We start from the raw sequence: 25707 nt of genomic DNA, 5'->3' as shown, positions 1-25707 counted from the left end.
TACTCGGCGGAGAGCGGCTACAGCGACTCGGGACCGCAGTCGGATGAGGAGCGGGACTCCGGCAGGGCAGAGGAGCAGGCCGCAGCAGAGCCTGTGGTTGAGGCTGTCACGCCGCCTTCTACTTCCGGCAATTGCCGCAGAAAGCACTTGAGGGATCAGTTCGAGCACACGCGAAAGATTAAGCGCATGCAGAGCACCTCGCCGGGACGTCAGGCGGCCGCAGCGCTGGCCTCTGGCTCTGCGGAGGAAGAGGGCGAGGAGATTGTTCTGCGCTGGAACAGTGCACCGCCCACCTGCGGCTGGCGTGGAGAGACCATGGAGAACGACGAGGACGAGCTGGACGTGGGAGCTGAGGACTCACGCGGAGCCATACCCAAGACCCCGCACAGCTCGCGCAGCAGACAGCGCAGTCAGGCGGAGGAGGCATCCACTTCGGGCACGGCCAGTCGCATCCAGAAGCTGGAGGAGCAGTGCAAATCGCTCATACAGCAGGTGCTGAAGACCTCCAACAATCGCGAACGTCTCGAGGTGCAGTTGTGCCGCTTCCAGGACGAGGTCTCGCCCGCCCAGCATGCAGTGCCCCTCGACGAGTTCATCAACAACAAGCGGCTGGAGCGGATGACGCGTGCCAGCTCTGCACCGACCACGGGCAGCCTTACGCCGCGCGAAGAGGAGTACACGAGAAAGCGATCGGAGCGACTGGGCCGCCTGGAGGAGGAGTCGCGTCAGCTGATGTCACGCATCAGGCGTACCACGGATCGCGGGCATTACCTGAATAAGTCTCTAGATCGCATCAGACGCGCACCCAGTCGCGATGCCAGCTTCGAGAGCAACACGGTGGAGACTGCGGAGACCGAGGAGACCAAAACGGAGGAGACTGCATCCCCGCTGACCGCCGACGAGGAGGCCTACGGGAGAGTCAGCAGCTGCTCGCTCAGCTCTCAAAGAACTCGGAGCGAAGCGAGGGTCTGGCCAACAAACTGTACACGCTCCACGAGCGACAGCAGCAGCAGGAGCAGCCCATCACGTCTGCAGAAATCTCGCAGACTGTGGAACTACGACTGGAGGACATCGAACGAGTGTCTCTGAATCGCGCCGAGCGTCTGCGTCCACCAGCTCCGTGAAGAACATAGCCATCACGCGAATTGCAGATGAAGCCGAGGGTGCCGCCTGCTACGTCACCGACCACAACCGCCACACAGCAGGCCATACAGCAGCAGGCGGCGGCCACGGGCGCCATTCCCAAGAAGCCGCCGAGGAGCACACCACAGGCTCACCTGTGCGCCGCCTCACGCCAGGACGATGCGGCCAAGAAGCGTTCCTCGGGCAAGGAATCAGCAAACGTTGCACCTAAAACGCTCGAGGATATGGTGCAGCGACTGCGTTCCTTGCGTTCCATTCCCGGTCGAGCAGCAAACACAAAATGAGGCAGCCGAGGACACCAGGGAAGAAGAGCAAGCGGCGGAGGAGGAGCAGCAGGAGGATGCCAACTGAAAGATGTTCATTAGAGTTTAAAATTACGAATACTCCGCGGTAATCCTTGGCCTTAACCATACACAATATTCTACAAAAATATTGTTCATTTCCGCAATGAATAAAGATTTTAATAATCTCACAATTCCGGCTTGGTGTTCGGTCGCCCTGGCACACGAGCGATCGATCAGCTTTGGCATTAGACGGGTTGGGGCAGGGCTGACTCTCTTGTTGCCCTTCATGTTTGTGAAGCGCACATAGATCCTGCCACGGAGTGTGGTGCGGTAATGCTGCAACTCTTCCTTGGGAAAGAGGCGCAGTATCTCCTCCTCCAGTTGGTAGCTGAACGGCAGCGACAATCGCTGACCATTTTCTAAGTAGTGGTCGGAAATCAGCCGGATGAACAGCCGCCGCCGGCCTCTAGAATGCCCAGCACTGTAAGCGCTTCCGGCTTCTGGTCCTCATCGTTCTTCTCATCCTTCTTTACTTCATTTGCCACTGAGTCAGGCTCAATGTTGGGCTGCACGGTTTCGGCGTTTGAGTTAGCCAATGAATCATCGGACTGGGCAGTGTCCACAGCGTAGTCAGTCGCGCAACGACAACCGTGGCAGTGTTTCTGCTCCTGCACGCTTTGGAGGGGCCAGTTTAGCCCATGGCGCCAGCGCTCCAGGTGATGCTCGAAGCGAATGCGCTCTCCCAAGCCAACGTTCTCCAGCAGCTCAGGCAAGTGATGTGGTTTCATCATGTGCAGTTCGTTTATGCCGATGGCCCGCTCTGTGAGTCGGAAAAAAACGTTTAAGTCGTTATTCTGCTCTCAATTTCTCTAAATTTCTCACCTTCCAAGCGTGGGAGCAGATCGGCGACATTCCATGACTGGAGCAGTACGCGCAGATCCCCGACTTCTTGCTCTTTCTCCACTTCCATTTGTATAAGTGCAGATTATTGAAAAAGTCAACCTTCACGAAAAACGACAGGCAAGAAGTGGAGATGTTTACTTCGACTTCAATTTTTGACAAAGACCATGCGTTGGTGTGTCCTTGCATGTAAAAATTAGGAACGGCTGCCATATGGGGCAGGCAGTGTGAGCGAGATAAATATATGTTTGCTGTATGTATCGGTTGATAGTCCGTTATGCTTTTGCTGGTTTACCACCTAGAGATATTGGGCACGAACCGGCACGGAACTATTAATTACCAACGGGATCCCATTTTATATACAAGGAAGATTAATGGAGACGATGGTGCCATTCATCCAAAAAATGCGTTTTACATATGTATGTGCGATTTTGTATGACTTTCTAATAACTTTTTGGAGTAACTCATAAACATAAACCACATATCGGAATATGTATTGGAAATTTTGATTTTGGTGTAGGCACGAGTCGATAAATTGCAGCCCATGTCCATCTCTAACTAATATACACTAAACCATGGTAGAATTACTACTAGGTAACGGATTCCCCACAGTGCCTTCTCATTCGAGAACGACCAGCAGAACGTAAAACATTTGCTATCTCTCTCTAGCGCTTGCATCTCTGAGGGCCGAGAGATCGTGGGTCTTTTGGGTCTCTCCAAAAGTCTTCCGGAAAATAAATTTAACATATCTTGAGAAAAATCGTATGGGTCGTCGGAGGGTGCCAAGTGTTTTACCTGTGTTGTTTGATAACGGGAGCTTTACGAGTGGTCTTATTTATATGAAATATGAAAAAGGGTGTATTAAACTATATTTTGAGTAACAATTGGCATCCTTGTGTCATTCCATTTGGTAATAATTCGAAGTCAAACATGACCCAGCCAAAAAAATTACACAAAAATTTATCGTTTTTGGATCAAATCTGGCTCATTTAAAACTGCAACTAGTTGAAAATTTCACTACGGTTAGTAGACTTATGTTCCATGAAGCCTGCGTGGCAAAATTTGTAAAAAAGAATACGGAAGCCCAAAATTGTATCGAGGGAGCTATTGCAACCGGTACGGCTTGTGAAGGGGGTCAATATTAATTCATGGGGCACCAATACCTTGGGGGAAAGATTGTTTCTGGTGCTTTTAGTCATCATAAAGACTAAATATAGCAAACAAAAATTTTCATTGTACATGTTACCTTTAATATTTTAATATTACTTAAAGGATCGGACGGCTGTACGAATAATTTATGTGCGAAATAAAAGTACTTTTTTGCTTAAGTTAATTTTTATAAGGATACCACAGAAGAAAATTAAAAACTTTTTTCATAAACATATAGTAGATAAATTGATCTTTGATATAAAATTAACTTTTTCTGTTTACGTTGACCGTACGCCAAGTTATAGGGGTTCTAACTTGGGTGATGACGGTGTACGAATAATATGTGGTCTTACTGTACATATGTTTATACACATTTATATGCATATATACATATATATGTGTTTATATCAGGGCTCGGCACCCATACAATTAACGAGCCGTTTTTGCGTTTGTCTGTGAAGACGCACGCAAAACGGAACATTGGTATTGGTACGAATCACTGTAATACGCTTGTACGTGAGGGCAGCGCAGCAGCAGCGCCTTGTCCCGCACCCATGGGATAGGGCCGTGCCGAGCCTTGGTTTATATGTATCTGAAACGATTTGTCTGTAAAATATGGATTTGGTAACAATGTTGATAATACGGCAGCAACGAAGTCGAGAAGCGACGGCGTTTCCATAATATGCATACAATTTTGAATAAAGCAGTATAAAATCTGCATTTAAAACAATTACAGCATTCAAATACAATAACAACTTTTATTGGTATATTTATTTTTTCCAACCCCCAAGGGTCTGGCCACCAACCCCCACCCCTCATTCTGCACATGTTGCGGCAGGTCAGGTTCATACGCCAAGCCCCGAAAACAAAATCAAATCATCAAAACGAATTTTCGTTCCATCGCAGTTCAGCAAGTCAACGCACCAACACATACATTGCTTGCAGTGTCCGTGTGAATGAAGACAAAACCGGTTTGGAGCGCTACAAAATCGTTGGCTACACGCACTTATACAAATGTAGCTTCTAGCTGCGCGCTCTACACGCACTAATACCCAAGTAGCTTGGGCTTCTAGATGCGTGTTCTACACGCACTAACACTTGTAGTCGGGACTCCAAGACGCACATTTAGCGGTGACGTTTCGCTTATATGAAGCTGGCTATCTATTATAGTTAGTGCGCCAGAATCCAGCACTTTTGATTTTTCGAGAATTTTGATTGGTCGAAAGTTGAAAACGCGTAAAAAGTCGGAAAAAGTATTAAAAGTATTTATTTTTGAGTATTTATTTCGGGATTTTATTTATTTATTTATTATTGGCTGGAAATAGGAAGAATCTTAAATATTAAGATCTTCAAGACAATACGTACTTGATTTAAAGCAATACAATTGAGAGGGAAAATAATAATTAAATTTAAAAATAATTTTAAAATTGAATTTTATTTAGTTATCTAATACTAATTCCATAATACACACAGCACAGCCGTTTGTCCTTGCATAGAGGCACCAGGCGAGTGTTTGTCAAACATGCTTCCGGGCATTTTTGATGTCCTGACCTTTGTTTTGTAGTCTCTGCGCAAAAGCCAAGCCTAACTTGCTTGTAAGTCCGGTTGATGTCCCGATCAAATGTCCAGATCAAGGAAGATGTCCTCAGATCCATGTCGCTATTCGAAAACTGAATACTGAATACTATTCTGGTCCGCTATTTATACAAGAAAATGTAGGTAGAAACTCGATTCAGTTTGGAAATTCTACCAGAAGCCTTGCAAAACTGACATGTAATATAGTAGTTTGTGGTCGACGTTTCGTTACATAATTTTCTGTGCCAATCAATAGGCAGGCTAAACTCAGGTGGTTATGCGTATACATTCTGTTATAACCGAACATGCAATAACAATATCTCCGTTGATCCCACCGATACCGCCGGACCCGTCAATGGCCAGTGGACAGTGGCATGTTCCACGCCCGCCGCCTAAAACACCACAGCAGGAAAAACACCAACACCAACTCTCTCTGATCAGAACATGACGAACAACCTGTAATACAAAATTACTTCGAAAGATTTATCAACTCCCTCAGGGATTCGAAGATTGCGCAGCAGTGCACAGAACATTGCCTTGAAGCACTAAGCAAACAACACATAGAGACTGCAAACTTAGATAAAACTGGCTGCCTAATCAGTATAGTGGATCGGCTCCCATTGGCTTCGGCTCTTGGTGAGAGAGCCTTCGGCTGAGAGAATTTGGCGTTGGCTCTCTTGAACATTGAACCCAAAGCGACTCTCGCAAAAACAAAGTTTTGTTTCCTCTTGAAGTCTGCTTCGCAATTTCATGTGTGCGGTGACACATATGTACATATGTACATACATACATGATGGCAATGCGTGTATCCATTCTCGACTTCAATTTTTAGCGTTTGAGCAGACGTTTGGCATTTTTCTGTTGTTCTGAGATCACATACCCTTTCTTTCAAACTTGCGACCTTATGAAGCAGCTTGCCCCAAATAAAAATAAATTGATTTTGAGTATCCCCTCTATGCTCATATATTTCTTAAGTACATTTAGGACGAAAGGGATAAACGGTTATAAACATCTAAATATGTATACATATAACAACAATTGACTTGGCGTTGCAAATATTTTCCATTAGAGTATTCAGCGTACACTGTGTGAATAAACATAGATAGACACACACGAGACTGCGAAAGCGACTTGAAAAGATAAACAAATAAATTCTTTTTCGGCACAGCTGCCATGACTCGCTTTCGCAGTCTCGTGTGTGTCTATCTATGTTTTTTCACACAGTGTACGCTGAATACTCTAATGGAAAATATTTGCAACGCCAAGTCAATTGTTGTTATATGTATACATATTTAGATGTTTATAACCGTTTATCCCTTTCGTCCTAAATGTACTTAAGAAATATATGAGCATAGAGGGGATACTCAAAATCAATTTATTTTTATTTGGGGCAAGCTGCTTCATAAGGTCGCAAGTTTGAAAGAAAGGGTATGTGATCTCAGAACAACAGAAAAATGCCAAACGTCTGCTCAAACGCTAAAAATTGAAGTCGAGAATGGATACACGCATTGCCATCATGTATGTATGTACATATGTACATATGTGTCACCGCACACATGAAATTGCGAAGCAGACTTCAAGAGGAAACAAAACTTTGTTTTTGCGAGAGTCGCTTTGGGTTCAATGTTCAAGAGAGCCAACGCCAAATTCTCTCAGCCGAAGGCTCTCTCACCAAGAGCCGAAGCCAATGGGAGCCGATCCACTATACTGATTAGGCAGCCAGTTTTATCTAAGTTTGCAGTCTCTATGTGTTGTTTGCTTAGTGCTTGAAGACCTTAATATTTACTTCCTGTTATTATTTACTTCCCGCCAAGTACTTTGAAATTCTATACCGAAAATAAATACTTTTAATACTTTTTCCGACTTTTTACGCGTCGACTTTCAACTTTCAGCCAATCAAATTTTTCGAAATTGTGAGTGCTGTATACCGCACATACACGTGTTTGAGTATATAAATAATATATATATAAAATATACATATATATATTAATATAATATAATTAATTGAACCATAGAGAGTTGTACGACCTTGAACAAACGTAAACAGTGTTGCTAAATCGGCTTTTGTTTTCGCGCAGTGTAGCCATTTTTCAGACTATCTTTTTATTGCAGCTGTAACAGTTTTCCACGATTCGGCGGATCATCGTAAAAGTGTGCACACAAAATTATGTAAGTTTATTTTAAGCTGGAAAGAATGATCTTTAATATTTTTCAGACATATTTTATAAAAATATGTAGCCATTTTGGCTTTATTTTACCAACAATACTCTTCAACACTGCAGGCATTCTGAGTAGTTTAGTGACTGGCCACACTGGTGCAACAATGAGAAATAAAGTGAAACAAAATCGTAAATAAAACAAAAATTTGTGCATATTGGAGGCCAGAAGAGCGTCTGGAATAGCGACGCAGGCGACACTCGATACGCATTTAACCTACGCCAGCAACGGGATTCTCATGGAGCAGGCTTAATAGCAAAAGAGGCAGACAACAATTGAAATTCACACAGGCAGAAAAATCATCAGACACTTCAGCCACACAGCACAGCACAGCCCAGCACAGTTTGGTGTTCGTGTTCGAGTTGCCATGTCAGCTCCACTCGCACGAAACTGGCCCTATATATGGCAACAGTTGAACGCCCTGCTGCACAACACCTCGCCGGTGATAACGCTCATCTGTGTGGTTACCACGTTCGGCTATCTGCTCTCCTTCTCGGAGCAGGCAATCCTTCTGTTGAGCGTCACACCGGGCTACATATTGCCCAATGGAAAGTTTTGGATATGGACGGCATTCACCTTTTGCTTCATCGAGTTGCACTGGTGGGAAGTGGCCGTTGATGTCGTCACTGTCGGACTGTGTGGAAAGATGCTTGAGCCGCTCTGGGGCCAGTTGGAGATGTTCAAATTCTTTGCGCTGAGCAATTTCGGCGTCTCATTGCTTACGACCATCTACTATTTGTTCTACTATATGGTTACCAAGAATCCAACCATTCTGTTCGATGTGCACATCCATGGCCTGGCTGGCTATGTGGCTGGAATTTGTGTGGCCGTGCGGCAAATAATGCCAGATCATTTGATCTTCAAGACCCGCTACGGACGTCTAACCAATAGGTGAGTAGTCCACATGACATGATTGTATGCTGATTGAATGTTTCTCCCTTTTTCTCCCCTCCCAAAAGGAACGTTCCACTCACTGTGCTCATTATGGCAATCATTTCGTGGGCTATTGGCCTGCTGGATGGCACATATCCGGCCATGTTTGCCTCCGGTTCGCTGGTCTCCTGGATCTACTTGCGCTTTTATCAGCATCATCCGAACGGACGTGGCGACAGTTCTGAGAGCTTCACATTTGTTAGCTTCTTTCCGAGTGTTTCGCAGCCGTTTATCAGCGTTTTGGTAAATCCCATTTACAACTGCTGTTTGCGGGCGGGCGTGGTCAAAACGCCTACGCCACTGCGCACGATATCAACGGCCAGCCTGACGTCGATCTCAGTGCAAATGCCGGGTGCGGATCCGCATGATATTGAGCGCAGGCGGTAAGTGAAATTTTGCAATTCTGATAACTTGGAAATGTTTTTCTAAATTCGCGTATTGTCCAATTTGCAGTCAAATTGCTTTGAAGGCGTTGAGTGAGCGTTTAAAGGCCACCGATTCCACGCGGCATGCCCAGCTGCCCAAGTCGTATCCCGTGCAGCCGCAGCTGCAGCAGCAGCATCACCATCACCACCAGCATCATCAGCAGCAGAAGCATCACAGCGCTCACAGCCACGGAGCTGGATACACCCACAGCCATGAAGCTGGACACATTCATAGTCATAGTGGAGCTGCTGGTCATAGTCATGGTCCCGGACCGGCACAGGCACCGCAGCCCGATTTTCTCAAGCCCAGCAGCAATTCCACGCAGTTACCCATCACAACGTCGCGGGCCGAGCCGCGTATGATTAGCACCATGAGTAACATTGCAATACCAATGCCGCCACCGCCACCTAAAGATGGTGGCATCGAGGCCGCTGTTGCTGCACCTACAGCTGGTGGAACAGCCACCGCCACGCTAATCACTTTGGATGACGTACCGACGACGTCATCATCGGCTTCGTTTTGAATATAAATTAATTTTTTGAAATTTAAAAGAATGATCTAATCAATGATTTACGCCCATGTTTTGTATGATTCTGCATCAAGTACGTTTCCCGCCCTTTCGCACTCTTGTAATTACCGTTCGTAGATCTGTAGATTCCTTTAGATTAGACGCTTGCTTGCTGCGCGCACACCCGAGCTCCATGCTCCTAAGAACCGCGAAATATTAGAGAGAGGACCCTTCCAGGCTAACCTTTGAGCATAACTAGATGCATAAATTCTGTTGTAGTTCTTACATGTAATTGAAAACGATGCTTTATTTAGTTAATAATTGTAAATATATTTAAAACAAACAAGTTTCTTCCATTCGAACTAAATTTAATTGAGCTTAACGTGCATTTTACAATTTTTTCAAAAACGAACTAATTTATTTAAATTTTATTTTGAAAACTAATATATTTATTCGTTCTTAGTGTACCGGTTTTATTTGGTATCTCGGTTTGGTATTGGTATATTTTGAAAATGATAAGGTATATTTCCGAGGGTCAGGTGGTATCGATAAAACGGTCACACTGGTTGGGGCCTCCAATTTGCATTGTATTTAATTTAATTTATTGAGTTAGCTTTTAAATAAGTCAGCTTGCGTGCATGGCCTACAAAATGATGGCATAGGGAGAGCCCAGTGGAAAGCAAGCCAATTGGTATAGAGCAGTGCATGTCCAAGTGCAAGTACAGGTGCAAGTGCCTCCCACATAATATAGGGTGTTTTTCTTCTGTGTCAAGTGTCTCCCACAGCCCAACCCAAAGAAATGGGTCGCCACAGTTACAATTTGCTGCAACACCAGCAGACTAATGTGCGGCGCCATCGCAATGGTGAGTCGAAAGGCAATAAAAAACAAAAACGAAGAATCTGTTGATAGTGATAAAACGAAACGGCAAGGCCCAATGTCCGCGATAAGAGGATCGACTAACAGCAACGGAAAACAAAATTCTGTTATCATCGTTTCTTTCCGTTTTGTTTTGAGTGTGTGGTGTTTTTGCTGTTTTTTATGGCCAAGTGTGTATTTGAGCAGCTGGAGCAGCCCCCCAAAGTACATTAGATGCAAGGGCAGGGCAGTCCAGAGACGCTAAAAGCTGCTCTGCCTTGCCTGCTGCTTTATATGCCTTGGATCTCTCTGACTCTTTGGCTTCGTGGCAAAACAAAAACCCAACAAACCGGCCGAGCAGATTGAAAACATTCCGCATATAAATGTCGTACTCAATTCTTGGCTTATTATTTAAATGCCAGATCCATAACCTTTCCAACAACTTACCGACTAACCTATTCAACTAGTTTTTGCCCCTGCCTCCCCTCCAGTCGTAACTTGTTTATCGGGAACTACTGCCCTTAAGTTTCAGTCGTTTCCTTGTTGCCATTAAATGGATACAGAGCAGAGCCCGGGGCCACCTCTTACTTTCACTTCAGCCACGCAGTTCGCTCTCAGGGCCGTTTGGTTTTTGCATTTGCAACAGCGTATGCAGCGTATGCAAGAAGACTTGAGCAAAAAGATTTGCACCTCACCTAGGCCACTTGATTGCAGAAGTGGCGCTTCCAACTAATTTTGGAAAGAAATATCCACTTATCGACTCTTTGGAGGACGTACTATTACAGGGTAGCATCAACAACTGTAATAAACATAGCCATGTAAATATGCGCCTGCAAAGTACGTCAAAACAGAGACACAAACACTCGCACATTCCAAGACAAAACCAAAACCAAGACACATGCGCGCATGCCATTCAAAGACAGCGACAAAGACAGAAAGACAAACACGGAGAGGGAGAGGGAGACACGGCGCAGCGGTTGAGACGGCGTTGGGGCAGCTCCACTTGTGAGCAAGAAAAACCACTGAGGGCGATCGCTTGGCTGTCAGTTGCGCGTTGGCTACCACGTTTAACGGTTCGCAAAGCTGCTGCGAAGCCCAAAAAATAAAAGTTAAATAAACTACAACCAACCAACCCCGTAACCAGATTGAAACGAAACGTCTCTGGTACCACTGACGGCTCCGACAGTTTTGTATCGCATTCTCGCCATATTATCACTCCACCACACACTCACCGCACTCACGCGAGCGGGGGCAGAGAGACAACAGTTGGATAGAAAAGTACATAAACGTGTGTACTACTGCTACTGCATTAGCTAAATCAACAACCATCTCCACCCGCAGGCAGCTTTGGTGCCAACACAAGAAACGCCACACCAGTAATAGAAACACCAACCATGACGGATTACCTGTCGCTGCAGACGCGACTCGCCCAGGTGCACCAGGAGCATCTGCTGAAGTTTTGGCACGAGCTAACACCAGACGAACGCGCCGATCTGGTGCGTGACATCGAGGAATTGAATCTGGATGAGATCAAACAGTATTTCGATCGGGCCACCGTCTCCATGAACGAGAATGGCATCAAGCTGGACGATCGCCTGCAGCCGATGCCCGAGGGCAAGGTGATATCCATTGCGCGCACACCCAAGGAGCAGCTGCACGCCTATCGGGATGAGGGACTGCGTCAGATCAGCAATGGACATGTCGCTGTGCTGCTTATGGCAGGTGGACAAGGTAAGTGAAGGTCACACAGCGGGGGGAAAAGCCAATCCAAACAAACAACAAAAAACACTTGTGTTTAATTAGCACAAATGATTAGCCAAAGGAGTAGGTTTTTTCTTTGTTTCTTGGTCTCAAATTATAGTTAATGCTTTCATGTTTAAAGTCGCCTATATTGTATTTAATCCTCATCAAAATTATTTGCTGAAATGTTTCCTATTAATTTTCCTGGGAAACATTAAATAGAATGTTGCAAATATTTAAAATATAACTTTTCCAGGGCAATTTAAGTAATTTTGTTTTTGTAGACAGTCCCAAGTTTGTTATTTTCTTGTTTAAAAACTCCTCCCAAAACTCTAAAAATATCTCAAAACTCAGGGACATCAGATCCTCTGAACTTTTATGAATTTTGAATGAAAATCGCTCTGCAAAGTAATGTATATTTGTGCTGTCTCTCGAGTTTATGTTTTATTTGTTTACATCTGATATCAAACAGACCCAAAACCACCCACGCACCACTCCATTCCACTCACATTTCTGCCTTGATGTGCAATAAAAAAAATGTAAACTCAAACGAGAAGGGACGTGTGAGACGCTTCTTACGCTTCAAAACTTGTATATCCGGTACTCAGTACCTTAGTACCTCATGTGTACCTTAGTGGATTTTTTCTAATTTTACATTTAACATTTTTTCTATATATGTCATCTACATCTACCTCACTTCTCACGCCAACACGCTTATTTAGCTCACCCCCCTCCACTAGAGCCGCACACTGAAAAAAGCAGAGAGTGGAATGAGAGAATGTGCAAAAATTAAAAAAAGCTGCTCATTCACACTCTGCTTCGTTCAGTGTGCGGCTCTTGGGGAGAGTGGCGAGCGTGTAGGCATGAGAAGTGATGTAGATGTAGATGTCATATGTAGAAAAAATGAAAAATGTAAAATTTGAAAAAACCACTATGTTACAGATGTACCACTGAGTACCGGGTATAAAAGTTGTGACGCGTAAGAAGCGTCTCACACGTCCTTTCTCGTTTTTTTATGTGAAACACACAGAGCAACAGCCACAATTTGAAGCTACAATGAAGCAATAGCGGCTGGAATTCATATAGAATGGTTGAGTCGAATAACAGAGAATATTGGGTGAAAATGCAATCCATTCAGTATTCCTTTGTATCTTGAGATGGATTTTGGAGGGCTTAGTTACTCCATTAATGTCAATGTCCACTTACTAAATAACAGCTGAATCTGAGTAGTTACTCAGTGTCCCTTAAGTACTATCATGAAGCCACTACATTTTTCTTACTGGAACTTCTGTTTCAAGCGCCATATTAAAATGTTGGCGGCATTTGACATTTCCTTTTCACGTTTCGAGTGTTCACTCCCCTCAACCAAACGAATCAAAAAGCAGGCCGCAGCCAGCCGCAGCCCTAACCCAGACAGGTGCAGTCGAATCACGTAATTGACTTGAAAGAGATAAAAGTCAGGCTGTGGCAGGGGGCAGGGTTGTTCTGCATAGTAGTATTTAATGCACGTAGACAACTCCCAACGGTACTAGTCGTACGAGTAAAAATAATGTTGCCTGCCATTCCCCTGGCTAGAAACTAGGCACTCCAGAGGGAGTGTGGAGTTCATGGCGTCAGTTGGTTTGCCAGCCAATAAATTGCATATGTATATCACAACTGATTCAACTGATAATTAAAAACCGGTACTGCGGCTGACCTTCTGGGTAGCGGAGCCGCTTAAAATGTTTAAATGGGCGTACAAACAAAGCGTAAAGCCCAAAAAAACCAATATAAATATACACATACATATATAAAAAAACATGTTTTTAAGGCCAACAAGGGTTGGAAACCGAATATGGTTGCACTTCTTGTTATTGGCTGATTGATGGATTTTAAATATCGAATTTAAATCTAAAGAGTTTTCTGTGCTTCCCCTTTGCAGGCACACGACTTGGCTTCGATCATCCCAAGGGCATGTACGATGTGGGACTGCAGTCGAGGAAATCTCTGTTCCGAATCCAAGCCGAGCGCATTCTTAAGCTGGAGGAGCTGGCACAGGAGGCAAATGAGAAGCGTGGAAACATCACCTGGTACATCATGACCTCGGAGCACACTGTTCAGCCGACCTACGACTATTTTGTGGCCAATAACTTCTTCGGCTTGAAGCCGGAGGATGTGCTGCTGTTCGAGCAGGGCTCACTGCCGTGCTTCGAATACGATGGACGCATCATACTGGACGAGAAGCATCGAGTGGCGCGTGCGCCGGACGGCAACGGTGGCATCTACAGGGCCATGAGGCGGCAGGGCATACTGGAGGATATGCAGAAGCGAGGCGTGCTCTACTTGCATGCCCACAGTGTGGACAATATACTGATCAAGGTGGCCGATCCCGTCTTTATTGGCTACTGTGTGCACGAGAAGGCCGATTGCGCCGCCAAGGTGGTAGAGAAGGCGGCGCCCAATGAGCCCGTGGGCGTGGTAGCGATTGTCGATGGTAAATACCAGGTGGTGGAGTATAGCGAGATCTCCGCCAAGACAGCAGAGATGCGAAATTCAGACGGACGTCTGACCTTCAGTGCGGGCAACATTTGCAATCACTTTTTCAGCTCTAGCTTCCTGCAGGATATCGGCAGCAAGTTCGAGCAGGAGCTGAAGTTGCATGTGGCCAAGAAGAAGATCCCCTTTGTAGACAATGCCGGCAAGCGGCTGACTCCCGACAAGCCTAATGGCATCAAGATCGAAAAGTTTGTGTTCGATGTGTTCGAGTTTGCCCAGAAGTTTGTGGCCATGGAAGTGCTGCGTGACGAGGAGTTTAGCGCTCTGAAGAATGCCGATGTGGCCGGCAAGGACTGCCCAAGCACCGCCCGCTCGGATCTGCATCGCCTGCACAAGAAGTATATTGAAACCGCCGGCGGCATTGTGCACGGTGATATCTGTGAGATCTCACCGTTTATCACGTACGCCGGGGAGAATCTCGCCTCGCAGGTCGAGGGCAAATCGTTCACCAGTCCCGTCTATCTGCGGGACACACGCGATCCCCTGCATGGACATCTCTGACTCTGCGCAGCATCGCTATATAGACTGAGGATGATTCTTTTTTCGTTCTTCCTTATTTTCGTGTGTGTTTAAACATGAATGTTGAATGAAATTCCATAAACTTTCAGTACTTAAAGGAAACTTGTAAAAATGTTGTTGCTTAATTTTCCCTTCTTGTTTTTCTTCTTTTTTCTTTATACAACATTGTGCAATCGTAGTGTGAATATATACAATACACATATAATGGTATGAATATTTTAATATGTTGTAAAATAAACAAACAAACAAAACTGATAAGTATGGGTAAAATATGGCACCGTTTTTTTACATTTCACTCGAAATCAATCAAGATAGGAAGAGTAAACGGATGGGAAAAGCACCTAGACCAATCCCATGTGCATGCACAAGTGTCGAACTATTTACAAGGCTTTTAAATGGTTTATTTGATCATAGAGTAAATAAATATTACACTTGACAAGCGCAATCCAAGAGTTTTATCAGTTTTGGAAGATGAAGCGTGGAAACAATTGCAAGGAAAATTCCTTTTTCCTTTGGTCTTCGGTTAACGAGTCAAATAACCTTGTGCCCATGTCACGACATGATTTTATTGATGGCTTATTAGACCTATCCCTTTCTCAAGTCAACCATGTGAAAAACTCCTTGGGTCGATTGCTTGATCTGTGCTTTGTCTCGGATCCGACCTTAGCGTTGTTAACACGAGCTCACTATTCCTGAAGACTGCTATCATCCTACTTTCGAAGTGTCGGTAGATATTGGACCTACTGTATCGGATCGTGCGGGTAGGCTATCTGAACGCGTCCGCTGCTTTCGTAAAGCCGAGTTTACGAAGCTCAATAACTTAATTAGGGATTTTGATTGGTCCGCTCTGTACTCGTACACTGGCGTCATTGAAGGCACAAACATTTTTTACAATGTACTTGACACAATTTTTGACACGTGTGTCCCACTCTCATGTCCGACTAGATCTGCGAAACCTCCTTGGTTCACCAAAGAGTTATCCAGTCTAAAGAACCTAAAATCAAGACTATTTAAAAAATCTCAAGAAGTTGGTTCTCCCTCTTCTCTTTCTAATTACTTTATAGCTCGGTCAAATTTCACTGTTCTTAATGCTCAATGCTATAGGAACTACCTACTTCGATGCAGGATACGTTTTTCACAGGACCCTAAACAGTTCTACAGCTTTGTAAACAGTAAGCGTAGAACGTCCGCACATCCATCCTTGCTATCATTTTTGAATATGTCGGCAAACAATGATCAGGCAATCGCCGATCTTTTTGCACAATTTTTCCAAACCACCTATTCCCAGGAAAGCTATCCAGACACTATGTATCCATATAGTTTACCGAGGTCGAATGGCATTTTTTGCCCTATGTTAAATGAAGGCTCCTTACTTCATGAACTTAAATTAGTTAAGCCGGTATTTTCACCGGGCCCTGACGGAGTTCCCGGCTGTGTACTCAGGTACTGTGCCGAGTCTCTGTGCGGACCTTTGCTTAAATTATTCAATCTTTCCATCCATTCTTCTAGCTTTCCCCCCATCTGGAAGGAATCCTTTATAATTCCTCTCCATAAGAAAGGTAGCAAGTCTGACGCTAAAAACTATAGAGGTATATCTAAGTTATCCGCTATTTCTAAAATGTTCGAGAAAATTTTAACTCCGCACTTGCAACATCTTTGCAAATCACTTATATCTCCAGCTCAGCACTGATTTATACGGCGACGATCAACAACCACTAATCTTTTAGAGTTCACCTCCTTTGTCATTAAAGGATTCCAAGGTAACTTGCAGACGGATGTTATTTACACTGACTTCAGTAAGGCATTCGATTCTGTAAACCACTCTCTTCTTGCACAAAAGCTCGACCTTCTAGGGTTTCCGCCCAATCTGTTGAGATGGATTTCTAGCTACCTGTGTTCGAGGTCTCAAAGGGTCCTTTTCAAAAACTCCTTATCTTTACCTGTCATGGTTACTTCTGGAGTACCACAGAGTAGCCATTTAGGCCCCTTACTTTTCACACTCTTTATTAATGACCTGCCTTCTGTCTTAACAAATTCTCGAATACTTATGTATGCGGATGATGTTAAGCTCTGTGTCCAGTATAAGGACATCTCATTTCACTCTCGCTTGCAATCTGATCTCAATAGCTTTCAGTCATGGTGTTGTGCAAATATGTTACACCTTAATGCCTCGAAGCGCAAAGTAATGACTTTTCATCGCTCCAGCCCCTTACTGGCTCCTTACACCCTCTGCGGTAGTTCTCTTGAGAGACTTACATTAGTTGATGATCTTGGTGTTAAACTAGACCCCAAGTTAAAGTTTTCTGAACATATTTCTACCATGGTGAATAAAGCCATGGGTGTGCTTGGGTTTATAAAGAGGTGGTCAAAGGAATTTGATGACCCCTATATAACGAAGACTCTCTATATCTCGCTTGTTCGTCCGATTTTAGAATACGGCTCATGTGTATGGTCAGTATCAGTACAGCAAAACTTTTTATTATTTGCCCTACGGGGCCTCAACTGGGATCAACTATGAGACTGCCATCCTACCGTAGTAGACTTCTTTTAATAAATCTTCCATCCTTAGTTAGTCGTAGAAAAATGCTTGGTGTAATTTTTATGCACAACTTGATCAAGGGGGATGTAGACAGCCCTGACTTGTTGAGCCGCGTAAACTTTACGATTCCCATTAGACCCACTAGAAACTATATTCCTTTGTTCCTTCCAATGTGTAAATCGAATTATGCCTTTCAAGAGCCCTTTAGAGTGTTATGCTCGGATTATAATTCTCTCTATCACATTATATCCTCGACTCACTCCCTTCCTCTTCTTAAATCTCTTATACTAGCCTACCTCTCCCGTAGTTAATTTAATTTTTGACTTTGATAATTTTGCTTGCTTAGCTATAGTTGCTCTAGTTTAGTTGTGTTTAGTTCTAAATTTCCTCGAATATTAGCCTAACATCTATCTTTCCTGCATGCTCCCGACCGGTTCGGTTAATCGCGCCGCGCGTCATGCGGCAGCGCCCCTCGGTCGGTTGGGCGGGAGGAGGGCTGCGTTCTGCTGGGTTCCGCGCGTAACAGGCTTTGGCTTGGTGTCGAATGGGCCACTTGATGGTGCAGTCATTGCATATCAACGTCCAGACAAACCTTTTCAAAGGTTTTCTTGATTATACCCGGTACTCGAAGAGTAAATAGGGTATATTGTATTTGTGCGGATAACGGTTGTATGTAACGCATAGAAGGAAACGTTTCCGACCCCATAAAGTATATACATACATATATTCTTGATCAGCATCAATAGCCGAGTCGATTGAGCCATGTCTGTCTGTCCGTCTGTCCGTCTTGTTTGTCGGCTAGTTCTCAGAGACTATAAGAGCTAGAGCCACCAAATTTTGGCACCAGACTGCTGTATGCTCACACTGAAACCAGTGTATTTCAAAAATGAGCCACGATCCTTCCCCACCCCGCAAAGGGCGCAAACCTCCCTACAATTTTGAAGATAACAGAAAACTAAAAATGCCATTCCGTAGGGAATGACCATATCTATCAGATCACCAAATTGGGATACCTTAAAATTGATTGATTGTTAATTGATTGCTTATTTTTATCACAAAACGAGAAGGGACGTGTGAGACGCTTCAGCGGCAGAGACGTGTAGGGGCAGAGGCCATAAACTGCGCGAAGCAGAGTGTGCTGCTATAAGCTGCGGGACGGGGTGGGTTAGGCCACTGCAAATTAATTTCTTCATTGTGGCTATAATAATGATTTGGTGATCTGATAGATATGGTCATTCCCTACGGAATGGCGTTTTTAGTTTTCTGCTAACTTCAAAATTGTAGATTTGGGGGGTTTTCGCTCTTTTGCGGAGGCGAAAGGGGGCGTGGCTCATTTTTGAAATACACTTGTAACAGTGTGAGCATACAGAAGTCTGGATGCAAAATTTGGTGGCTCTAGCTCTTATAGTCTCTGAGTACTAGGCGCTTATCAGGACGGACAGACGGACAGACAGACATAGACTCGGCTATTGATGCTGATCAAGAATATATGTATGTATATACTTTATGGGGTCGGAAACGTTTCCTTCTGTGCGTTATATATAACCGTTATTCGCACAAATACAATATACCCTATTTACTCTTCGAGTACCGGGTATAAAAATAGAGGACACAATATATAATATTTTTCCACTTTTCCAGAGGATTTGAAGTAAAAATTTCGTAAAAAAAACCTCACAAAAATCAACATTTTTGCATTTCAAAGATTAATATTTTTCCATCGGTTAATTAAAACGACAAAGTGTTTGGGGATACATTATAGATGCATTTATCAGCTTTATAGAATGTCTAAGATCACTAGAACCACTTCTAAGGTAATTAGTTATCTGAAGAAAAAAAGCGCTACCTCTAAAAAATCCGTGCAAAATGTACTTTGCCAGCAGCAGAGTGTGACCAGAGGTGAAAACCGCATTCCGTACGGTTACACTTCTCAGGCAGCTGTGTTGTTTTGTTTACCTTTTTGAAAATGTGTGAAAATTGAATAAAAGGTTAATAAAACAATGAATGCAAAATGGATCCATGCAGGAGACTATCTAAGTGAGATTGGCGGCTCTTGCATGATCGGAGGAGGAGGACAATCAGCGAAATAAGCGAAGACAACTTTGATTATGCCCATATCTGCAGGAAAGAATCCAGGACGGTCGTTGTCTGTACATTTGAGTATTATAAATCATATAATATGTGTTCATTTATATAAACCCAGGAAACGATACCCTTTGCATAAGTATTCCGCAGTTTTAAAATATGACAGAGAATTTGCATATGGCTGGGAATAACATCTGCAGACTTCTTTGATTGGTGGAGCAGCAAGGCCGTGCCAAGGAATATGTGCGCCCGTTGAAAAGTTGTAAAACTGCGACTCCAAGCACCCTTCCTATTCAACAGGAAAAAAACTTAAAACATTTTGTTAAAAGCCCAGACGGTTTTCTGGCGTTCAAATAAGTTAATAAAACAGTGAATAAGAAATGAATCGAAGCAAGAAAATACTTATAGTAGGATGTGTGGCTCTTTTAATAGCGCAAGAGGAGGAAAATCAACGTAGAATGCGCCGACAACATTGGGTAAACCAATATCTGAAGGAAAGAAATAAGAAGACTCGATTCTATATGGACGTGAGTTTACTTAATCATATAAATATGTATGCAAACACATCTAACAATACCCTTTGAACATTCCGTAGTTTGAAAATATGACGCAAAGGCCATCGGTTTTCCATGAGAATTTTCATGTGTCTGAGAAGAACTTCTGCACCCTTTTTGGATTGGTGGAGCAGTACTTGGTCCCCAAACGGAACACTCGCCCAGACGCAATACCAATACATGCCAAGTTGGCCATTGTTCTAGAGTCAATATTTTATATATCCATGCATTTATAGTTAGTAAACCATTTGTTTTATTAGATTTCTTGCTTCCGGTGACTTGCAGCGCCACGTTTGCAGCGCATATCGTATTAGCAAACAACATTTTGGAGTTGCTATGCATTGCTCTGTTAAATGAATTTCCCAAATGGAACGCAGAAGACATTCTGCAGTAGGCGAAGGGGTTCGAAGAAGAGTGGAACTTTCCCAACTGCTTTGGAGCGGTTGACGGAAAGCATGATGCGACAAAAGCACCACCAAATAGCGGGAACTGCTTTTATAATTACAAAGTATGTCGCTTATCTTTTTTGTAATACATGTAATGTAAATTCCTCCCTTCATATACAGGGCTTCCACTCGATTGTGCTCATGGCGATCTGCGACGCCAAGTATAGGTTCACCGATATACATAGATGTTGGAGCGTATGGAAGTGAGGGAGACATGAATGCCTTTTCAAATTGTTCGTTTGGAAAAGCGCTTTTGTCGGAAACGGTGCAATTTCCCGAAGACAATATGATAAACGGAGAGAGAACCGCGTACTTCATTGTAGGGGACGATGCATTCCCGCTGGCTAAACGGATTATGAAGCCTTTTGGATCCCGACACCTGGCTGTGGACGAACGCATTTTCAATTATAGATTGAGCCGGGCTAGACGTTGTATTGAGAATGCGTTCGGCATTCTTTGCGCCAGGTGGATGGGTGTGCAACGGACTCTATTAAGCCGACCCGATAAGTCTCAAAAAGTTGTTGCTGCTTGCTGTTCGTTGCACAACTTCTTAATGCGCACGAGTCCCAATACGTATAACATAAATCCAGATTCGTTCATACAGACTCACACTGTATTGACCGATCTCCACCCCTGTTGCCGCGGTCGCCCTCAGGACTATTGCAAGGCCATTAGAAACAACTTAAAACTGTTTTTTAACAGCCCAGCATGTGTCTTGGCAAAATGAAGCAGCTGGCGTTCAAAATAATTCAACAAATAAAAATTGCATAATAAATCTATATATTCTCTTCTCTATCTTTCTCCATTTGTATGGCTGCGATCTCTTGAAATAATGCGGTGGTCATTTTTTTGTTCCACTCTCTTGGCTTCCTCCACTGTCAGTGTCACCAAGTACGTTTCCCAGTTCAAAAAGGCAGGCCTTATCTGTGCAGGCTCCTCATTATTGGCAAGCTTTTCCAGAATTCCCACGCCATGTCCAGTGACAAAGGCGCTGTTCTCTTTTTTCTTCTTGTTCGTCTCCTGTGAACAATAGTTTAGATAAAAATACAAATCATATTAGGCATTCTACATACATGTGTGCATTGCCACTTAAGTCGCTCAACTCCCTCTCCAAGCCTTTCTCACTATCGATCCAGCTGCTTTCATCCGTGTCAACGATTTCGGTATAGAGTTGAACCGGAGTGTCGGGGGCGAACTAGCTTGACGAGGAGAACGTTCTGTGGAAAGGTTTGAGGGAGTGTCAAGTATAGGAAGTATATGTATATAGTACTTACCGTCTTTGAGAGGAAAGGTCGGGTAGGAGCTCCATGTGTGGAGCGAATCTCCAATCAATGCTATCACTCGCAACTGGACCTTTAAAGGGAACTCCTCCAGCAGTTCCACTATTGGCGACTCTCTTGACATGGTACCGGTAGCTGTCCCTCAGAGACTTCCATCCATTTCTGCACGTCTCAACTGAAAATTATACAAATGAACAAAAAAATAATTAAAATGAATTACAATTGTACTTACTATCTCTATTCATCTCAGCTGCCACAAACTCCCAAGCGCATTTTATGGCATTCGCATCGAAATGTTGCTTGTGGCTCAGGTTCCAGATAATTTCGTTTTTTTCCCACCTCCTTTATTAATTTAATTTTGCTGTCGTCAGTTAAGTCGCCTAGCAGTCTGTTGGGTTTGGCCTTCTTTCTCTCCAATTGATGATATTTGTATCATTTGTGTAATGTTATCAGTTACAGTTACTTTCTAGGTACCTCATGGAAATTAAAACAAACATTTAAATGTCGAGCTGCTAGCAACATACCACACGAATACCACACAAAACTATCAATACCACACAAATACTATCGATACCACAAAATACTATCTTCTGACTTTCTAGATTTTTTCGGCCTGTTTTTTTGTCGATCTGAGTACTGCCTGGCGAAGAGCCTTTTGAATGCATTGGCTCTGAAATTAGAACGTGTGATTCTAATTTCTGGAAGATTTTTTGTTTTGCCCACACAGCTTTGTCATTTCGGTTGAAGTCAAAATACTTTTTTGAGTCCCCGAGCTATTCACGGCATGTAAACGTTTGATACGCTTTTTCAAATGTATGTCAGCTGTCAGTTCATGACTGAAGAAGGTCAAATTAAAGACTAAAATATTAATTTTAAGGAAAATAAAATGTTTATGATTGAAATTCTATACAGTTCTATTATAAATTAATTATATGTAAGTATATATCAAATTCTATGCGAAACAAATGTCCAGAAATGATAACTTTTCAGAAATTAGAATCACCCCAAGCCCAAACTGGTTCTAATTTGCGAGATTCTGCTGCTAAAATAACGTTTCAATACTTTAGCGTTTTTTTAGGTTCCATCAAAATTGTCTGGCTATTTCTTGCTTTCAAAGGCTAGTTTAGCTTTTTTATGACCCGAAGAGTTGGCAACACTGAGTGGCAGTGGTCAAAATTTTGTTGATAAAAATTAGATAATAAAATCTAAATTATGTTTAAGAACTTGACACGGTCAGTGCGCCACCTGACCTCGCGCGCACTCACGCAATATAATTATGCCACAAGCACCAGAAGCAGTGGCACCAGCAGCAGCAACCGCAGCAGCACCAGTGGATGTGTAACAAATTATCCCGCTAAACCATTTGTTGCCGTAACAAAGGCCGTGGAGGGATGGGTGCAGAAGCTGGAGGACGCTGGCGTCCATGACACCGAATTCAATTTGAAATGCATTGTGTCGCATGTGCTGAAGCGTAAATTTGTAAAGAATCAGTCAGAGAAGTGACATTTGTTGTCAAAAATTAACCTCACTTATGCCCCTCCAGAACACCGTCCCTGACAACTTTTCCCAGCTGCAGTTCGATCCGAAACAACTGGCAGAGTTTGAGCGGTTTCTGGAGGCCCGCTGTGCCCGCATGCCGCTGCAGCACATCATCGGCGAATGGGATTTCATGGACATTACCTTAAAGACAGCGCCCTCTGTATTCATTCCACGGCCCGAGACGGAGGAGTTTGTGCGCCTGGTCATTGTGAACTATAAGGATGTGAAGCATGTGAATATGCTGGAGGTGGGCTGTGGCTCGGGCGCCATGTCTCTGTCCATGCTGCACGCACTGCCCCAGGTGGAGGCCACGGCCATTGAACGAAGCCAGGCTGCCACAGTGCTGGCCGCGGAGAATGCCAAGCTGTTGGGTCTTCAGAAGCGTTTCCAGGTGCACAATCACACCATGGAGGAGGACCAGTACTTGCCAGAGCAGCTCCAGGACAAAAAGTACGATTTGATCATCTCAAATCCGCCCTACGTGAAGACGGAAGAGTTTCAGTTTCTACATCCCGAAGTGGTGGTGTAAGTAAAAGTCTCAGCTTACGGATGATGGTAAAACTCTATGGTTTCCACTCCCTTTTGTTTAGGTATGAGAACCTCAATGCCTTGGATGGTGGCTCAGATGGTTTGAGGGTGGCTCGTCTGGTCTTTGATCTCGCCTGCCGCCACTTGCATTCCGGCGGCAAACTTTGGCTGGAGCTGGGCAACGAGCATCCGCCGCTGGTCAAAACGATAATGCATCTCAAGTACGAGGGTCGCCTCAACTTTGTGGGCAGCTATTACGATCAGTATAAGCGCGAGAGATTTGTCCAAATTGAGAAGGTCTAGAGTACGGTTCTGGACATTGGATAGAACACGGCTTGGCCTTTGCTAGTGACCTGTTTATGAAATAATTAATGCAATTACAATTAGTCTATGCCTAAGCCTTTAGCTGTGATTTGATTTATATTCACTCAACCTGTAAGCTGCCCACGCCGAGGCTTAAACGTATGGTATATATATGTATTTATATATTCAATATGTGATGCACTGTAATCTTGCAACGATCTTTTCAATTGTGCCCCCACTCAAAGCTGATGCAGCTTTAAGCACAATCGTGGCGAGAGAAAGCTTTTTGATTGTTTATGGGGAACGGACGCGCAGCAACAAGTGGCGTGGCCATGAAGAAACTATATAAGGAGGTGCCGTCGGGTCGGCGTTCGGGTTTGCTCGTCTTATAATCGCTCGGTGCGTACTCGCTTGTTCATGCGCATAAAGAAACTATATAAGGAGGTCTCGTCGGTCAAAATTGAGAAACAAAGCAAGTGAAAAGTGAGAGTGAACGGGCTCTCGCTGTAAGAATGAGGGCAATGACAATGGAGTGTGCTGATAAATCATTTGAAGGCAATGTGAAAAAACATAATAATTGTTTCATAATTTAATTTTTAATTGTTTGCTATTAACCTCCATATTAAGTATATGCGCGCTGAAAATTACTTTTCGATTTTTGACAATACAATTTTAATTTTTTTTAGAATTAAGAGCCTAATTAATACTAAATCTACGATAAAGCCAAATAACGACTACTTTCAAGTAGTAGCTTATTAAAAACTCAAATTTATTACTCAAACTCATTTTCTTGTAATGGGCCACTTTAACCTCCTCATCATAGTGTTAATCACACGATAGTTTCGTTTCACTCATAAAGAAACTATATAAGGAGGCATAAAGCAACTATATAAGGATGCCTCGTCGGTGGCAGAGTTACTCGCTGCTTTTCCTTACTGTCAGTGCTCGTTTGCTTGTCGACGCGGAAGGTTGGTCGCGGACAAATTTTTTTTTCAAGTGTTCATATTTGCGCCCAAAAATGAGTTGGTGCAGTTAATGCGGCAAGGTCGCGAAAGATTTGAAAGTGGTTCATGTACCGAAATGTTCAGAGAGAGCAAATTATTAAAAATTAAATTATAAAACAAACAAAACTCGTGTTTTTTCACATTGCCTTCAAAGGGTTAATCAGCGAGAGCCTTTTCACTCGCACTTTTCACTCGTACAAATGTCTTAAAAACTAGGGAAACTTGCGAGTGAAAAGTGCGAGTGAACGGGCTCTCGCTGTAACCTTCCGCATTGACAAGCACACGAGCACTGAAAATTGGGGAAAGTAGCGAGTAACTCTGCCACCGACGAGATCTCCTTTATAGTTGCTTCATGCTTCATAATAAGGAGGTCTCGTCGGCAAAAATAAGCAGAATTTGCGAGTGGGAGGGCTCTCGCTGTAACTTTCCGCATTGACAAGCACATAAAGCAACTATAAAGGAGGTCTCGTCGGCAAAATTAAGAAATTTGTACGAGTGAAAAGTGCGAGTGAAAAGGCTCTCGCTGATTAACCCTTTGAAGGCAATGTGAAAAACACGAGTTTTGTTTGTTTTATAATTTAATTTTTAATAATTTGCTCTCTCTGAACATTTCGTTACATGAACCACTTTCAAATCTTTCGCGA

The 25707-nt window shown here is 43.6% G+C and overlaps 5 protein-coding genes and 1 pseudogene across 8 annotated transcripts; 5 read left to right on the top strand and 1 right to left on the bottom strand.

The window, feature by feature from the left end:
* LOC117901041 lies at positions 1-1427 on the top strand (annotated as a pseudogene).
* Positions 1428-1864: 437 nt separating this feature from the next.
* Positions 1865-2456, bottom strand: LOC117901032. Its single transcript, XM_034811633.1, has 2 exons — positions 2310-2456; positions 1865-2247 (listed from the first exon to the last, which is right to left on the bottom strand). The coding sequence occupies exons 1-2, from the start codon at positions 2395-2397 to the stop codon at positions 1865-1867; spliced, it is 471 nt and encodes a 156-aa protein (XP_034667524.1). The 5' UTR covers positions 2398-2456.
* Positions 2457-7343: 4887 nt separating this feature from the next.
* LOC117902336 (transmembrane protein 115) lies at positions 7344-9481 on the top strand. Its single transcript, XM_034813635.1, has 3 exons — positions 7344-8159; positions 8228-8584; positions 8655-9481. Exons 1-3 carry the CDS (start codon positions 7636-7638, stop codon positions 9148-9150), a joined length of 1377 nt encoding a protein of 458 aa, XP_034669526.1. The 5' UTR covers positions 7344-7635; the 3' UTR covers positions 9151-9481.
* A 249-nt stretch (positions 9482-9730) lies between these two features.
* LOC117902334 (UDP-N-acetylhexosamine pyrophosphorylase) lies at positions 9731-14990 on the top strand. 3 transcript variants are annotated; one of them, XM_034813629.1, is made up of 3 exons: positions 9734-9998; positions 11333-11722; positions 13653-14887. In XM_034813629.1, exons 1-3 carry the CDS (start codon positions 9935-9937, stop codon positions 14765-14767), a joined length of 1569 nt encoding a protein of 522 aa, XP_034669520.1. In that variant the 5' UTR covers positions 9734-9934; the 3' UTR covers positions 14768-14887. The 3 variants fall into 3 exon arrangements, with proteins under 3 accessions (XP_034669522.1, XP_034669520.1, XP_034669521.1); XM_034813630.1 differs by lacking the exon at positions 9734-9998 and adding an exon at positions 11115-11269; XM_034813631.1 differs by lacking the exon at positions 11333-11722 and having other exon boundaries at positions 9731-9998; positions 13653-14990.
* Positions 14991-19287: 4297 nt separating this feature from the next.
* Positions 19288-21192, top strand: LOC117902340. 2 transcript variants are annotated; one of them, XR_004649391.1, is made up of 5 exons: positions 19288-19464; positions 19528-19936; positions 20005-20168; positions 20224-20471; positions 20530-21192. XR_004649391.1 is itself a non-coding variant. In XM_034813639.1 (4 exons), exons 3-4 carry the CDS (start codon positions 20317-20319, stop codon positions 21134-21136), a joined length of 762 nt encoding a protein of 253 aa, XP_034669530.1. In that variant the 5' UTR covers positions 19288-19936; positions 20005-20168; positions 20224-20316; the 3' UTR covers positions 21137-21192. The 2 variants fall into 2 exon arrangements, 1 of the variants encoding a protein (XP_034669530.1); XM_034813639.1 differs by having other exon boundaries at positions 19288-19936.
* Positions 21193-22843: 1651 nt separating this feature from the next.
* Positions 22844-24201, top strand: LOC117902339 (MTRF1L release factor glutamine methyltransferase). Its single transcript, XM_034813638.1, has 3 exons — positions 22844-23168; positions 23233-23753; positions 23819-24201. The coding sequence occupies exons 1-3, from the start codon at positions 22902-22904 to the stop codon at positions 24057-24059; spliced, it is 1029 nt and encodes a 342-aa protein (XP_034669529.1). The 5' UTR covers positions 22844-22901; the 3' UTR covers positions 24060-24201.
* Positions 24202-25707: the final 1506 nt, after the last annotated feature.

The sequence above is a fragment of the Drosophila subobscura genome, chromosome U (genome assembly GCF_008121235.1).
Source record: "Drosophila subobscura isolate 14011-0131.10 chromosome U, UCBerk_Dsub_1.0, whole genome shotgun sequence".
Taxonomy (NCBI): Eukaryota; Metazoa; Arthropoda; class Insecta; order Diptera; family Drosophilidae; genus Drosophila; species Drosophila subobscura.
Note: the sequence above shows the minus strand (reverse complement) of the source record. Positions and strands in the feature narration are given on the sequence as shown.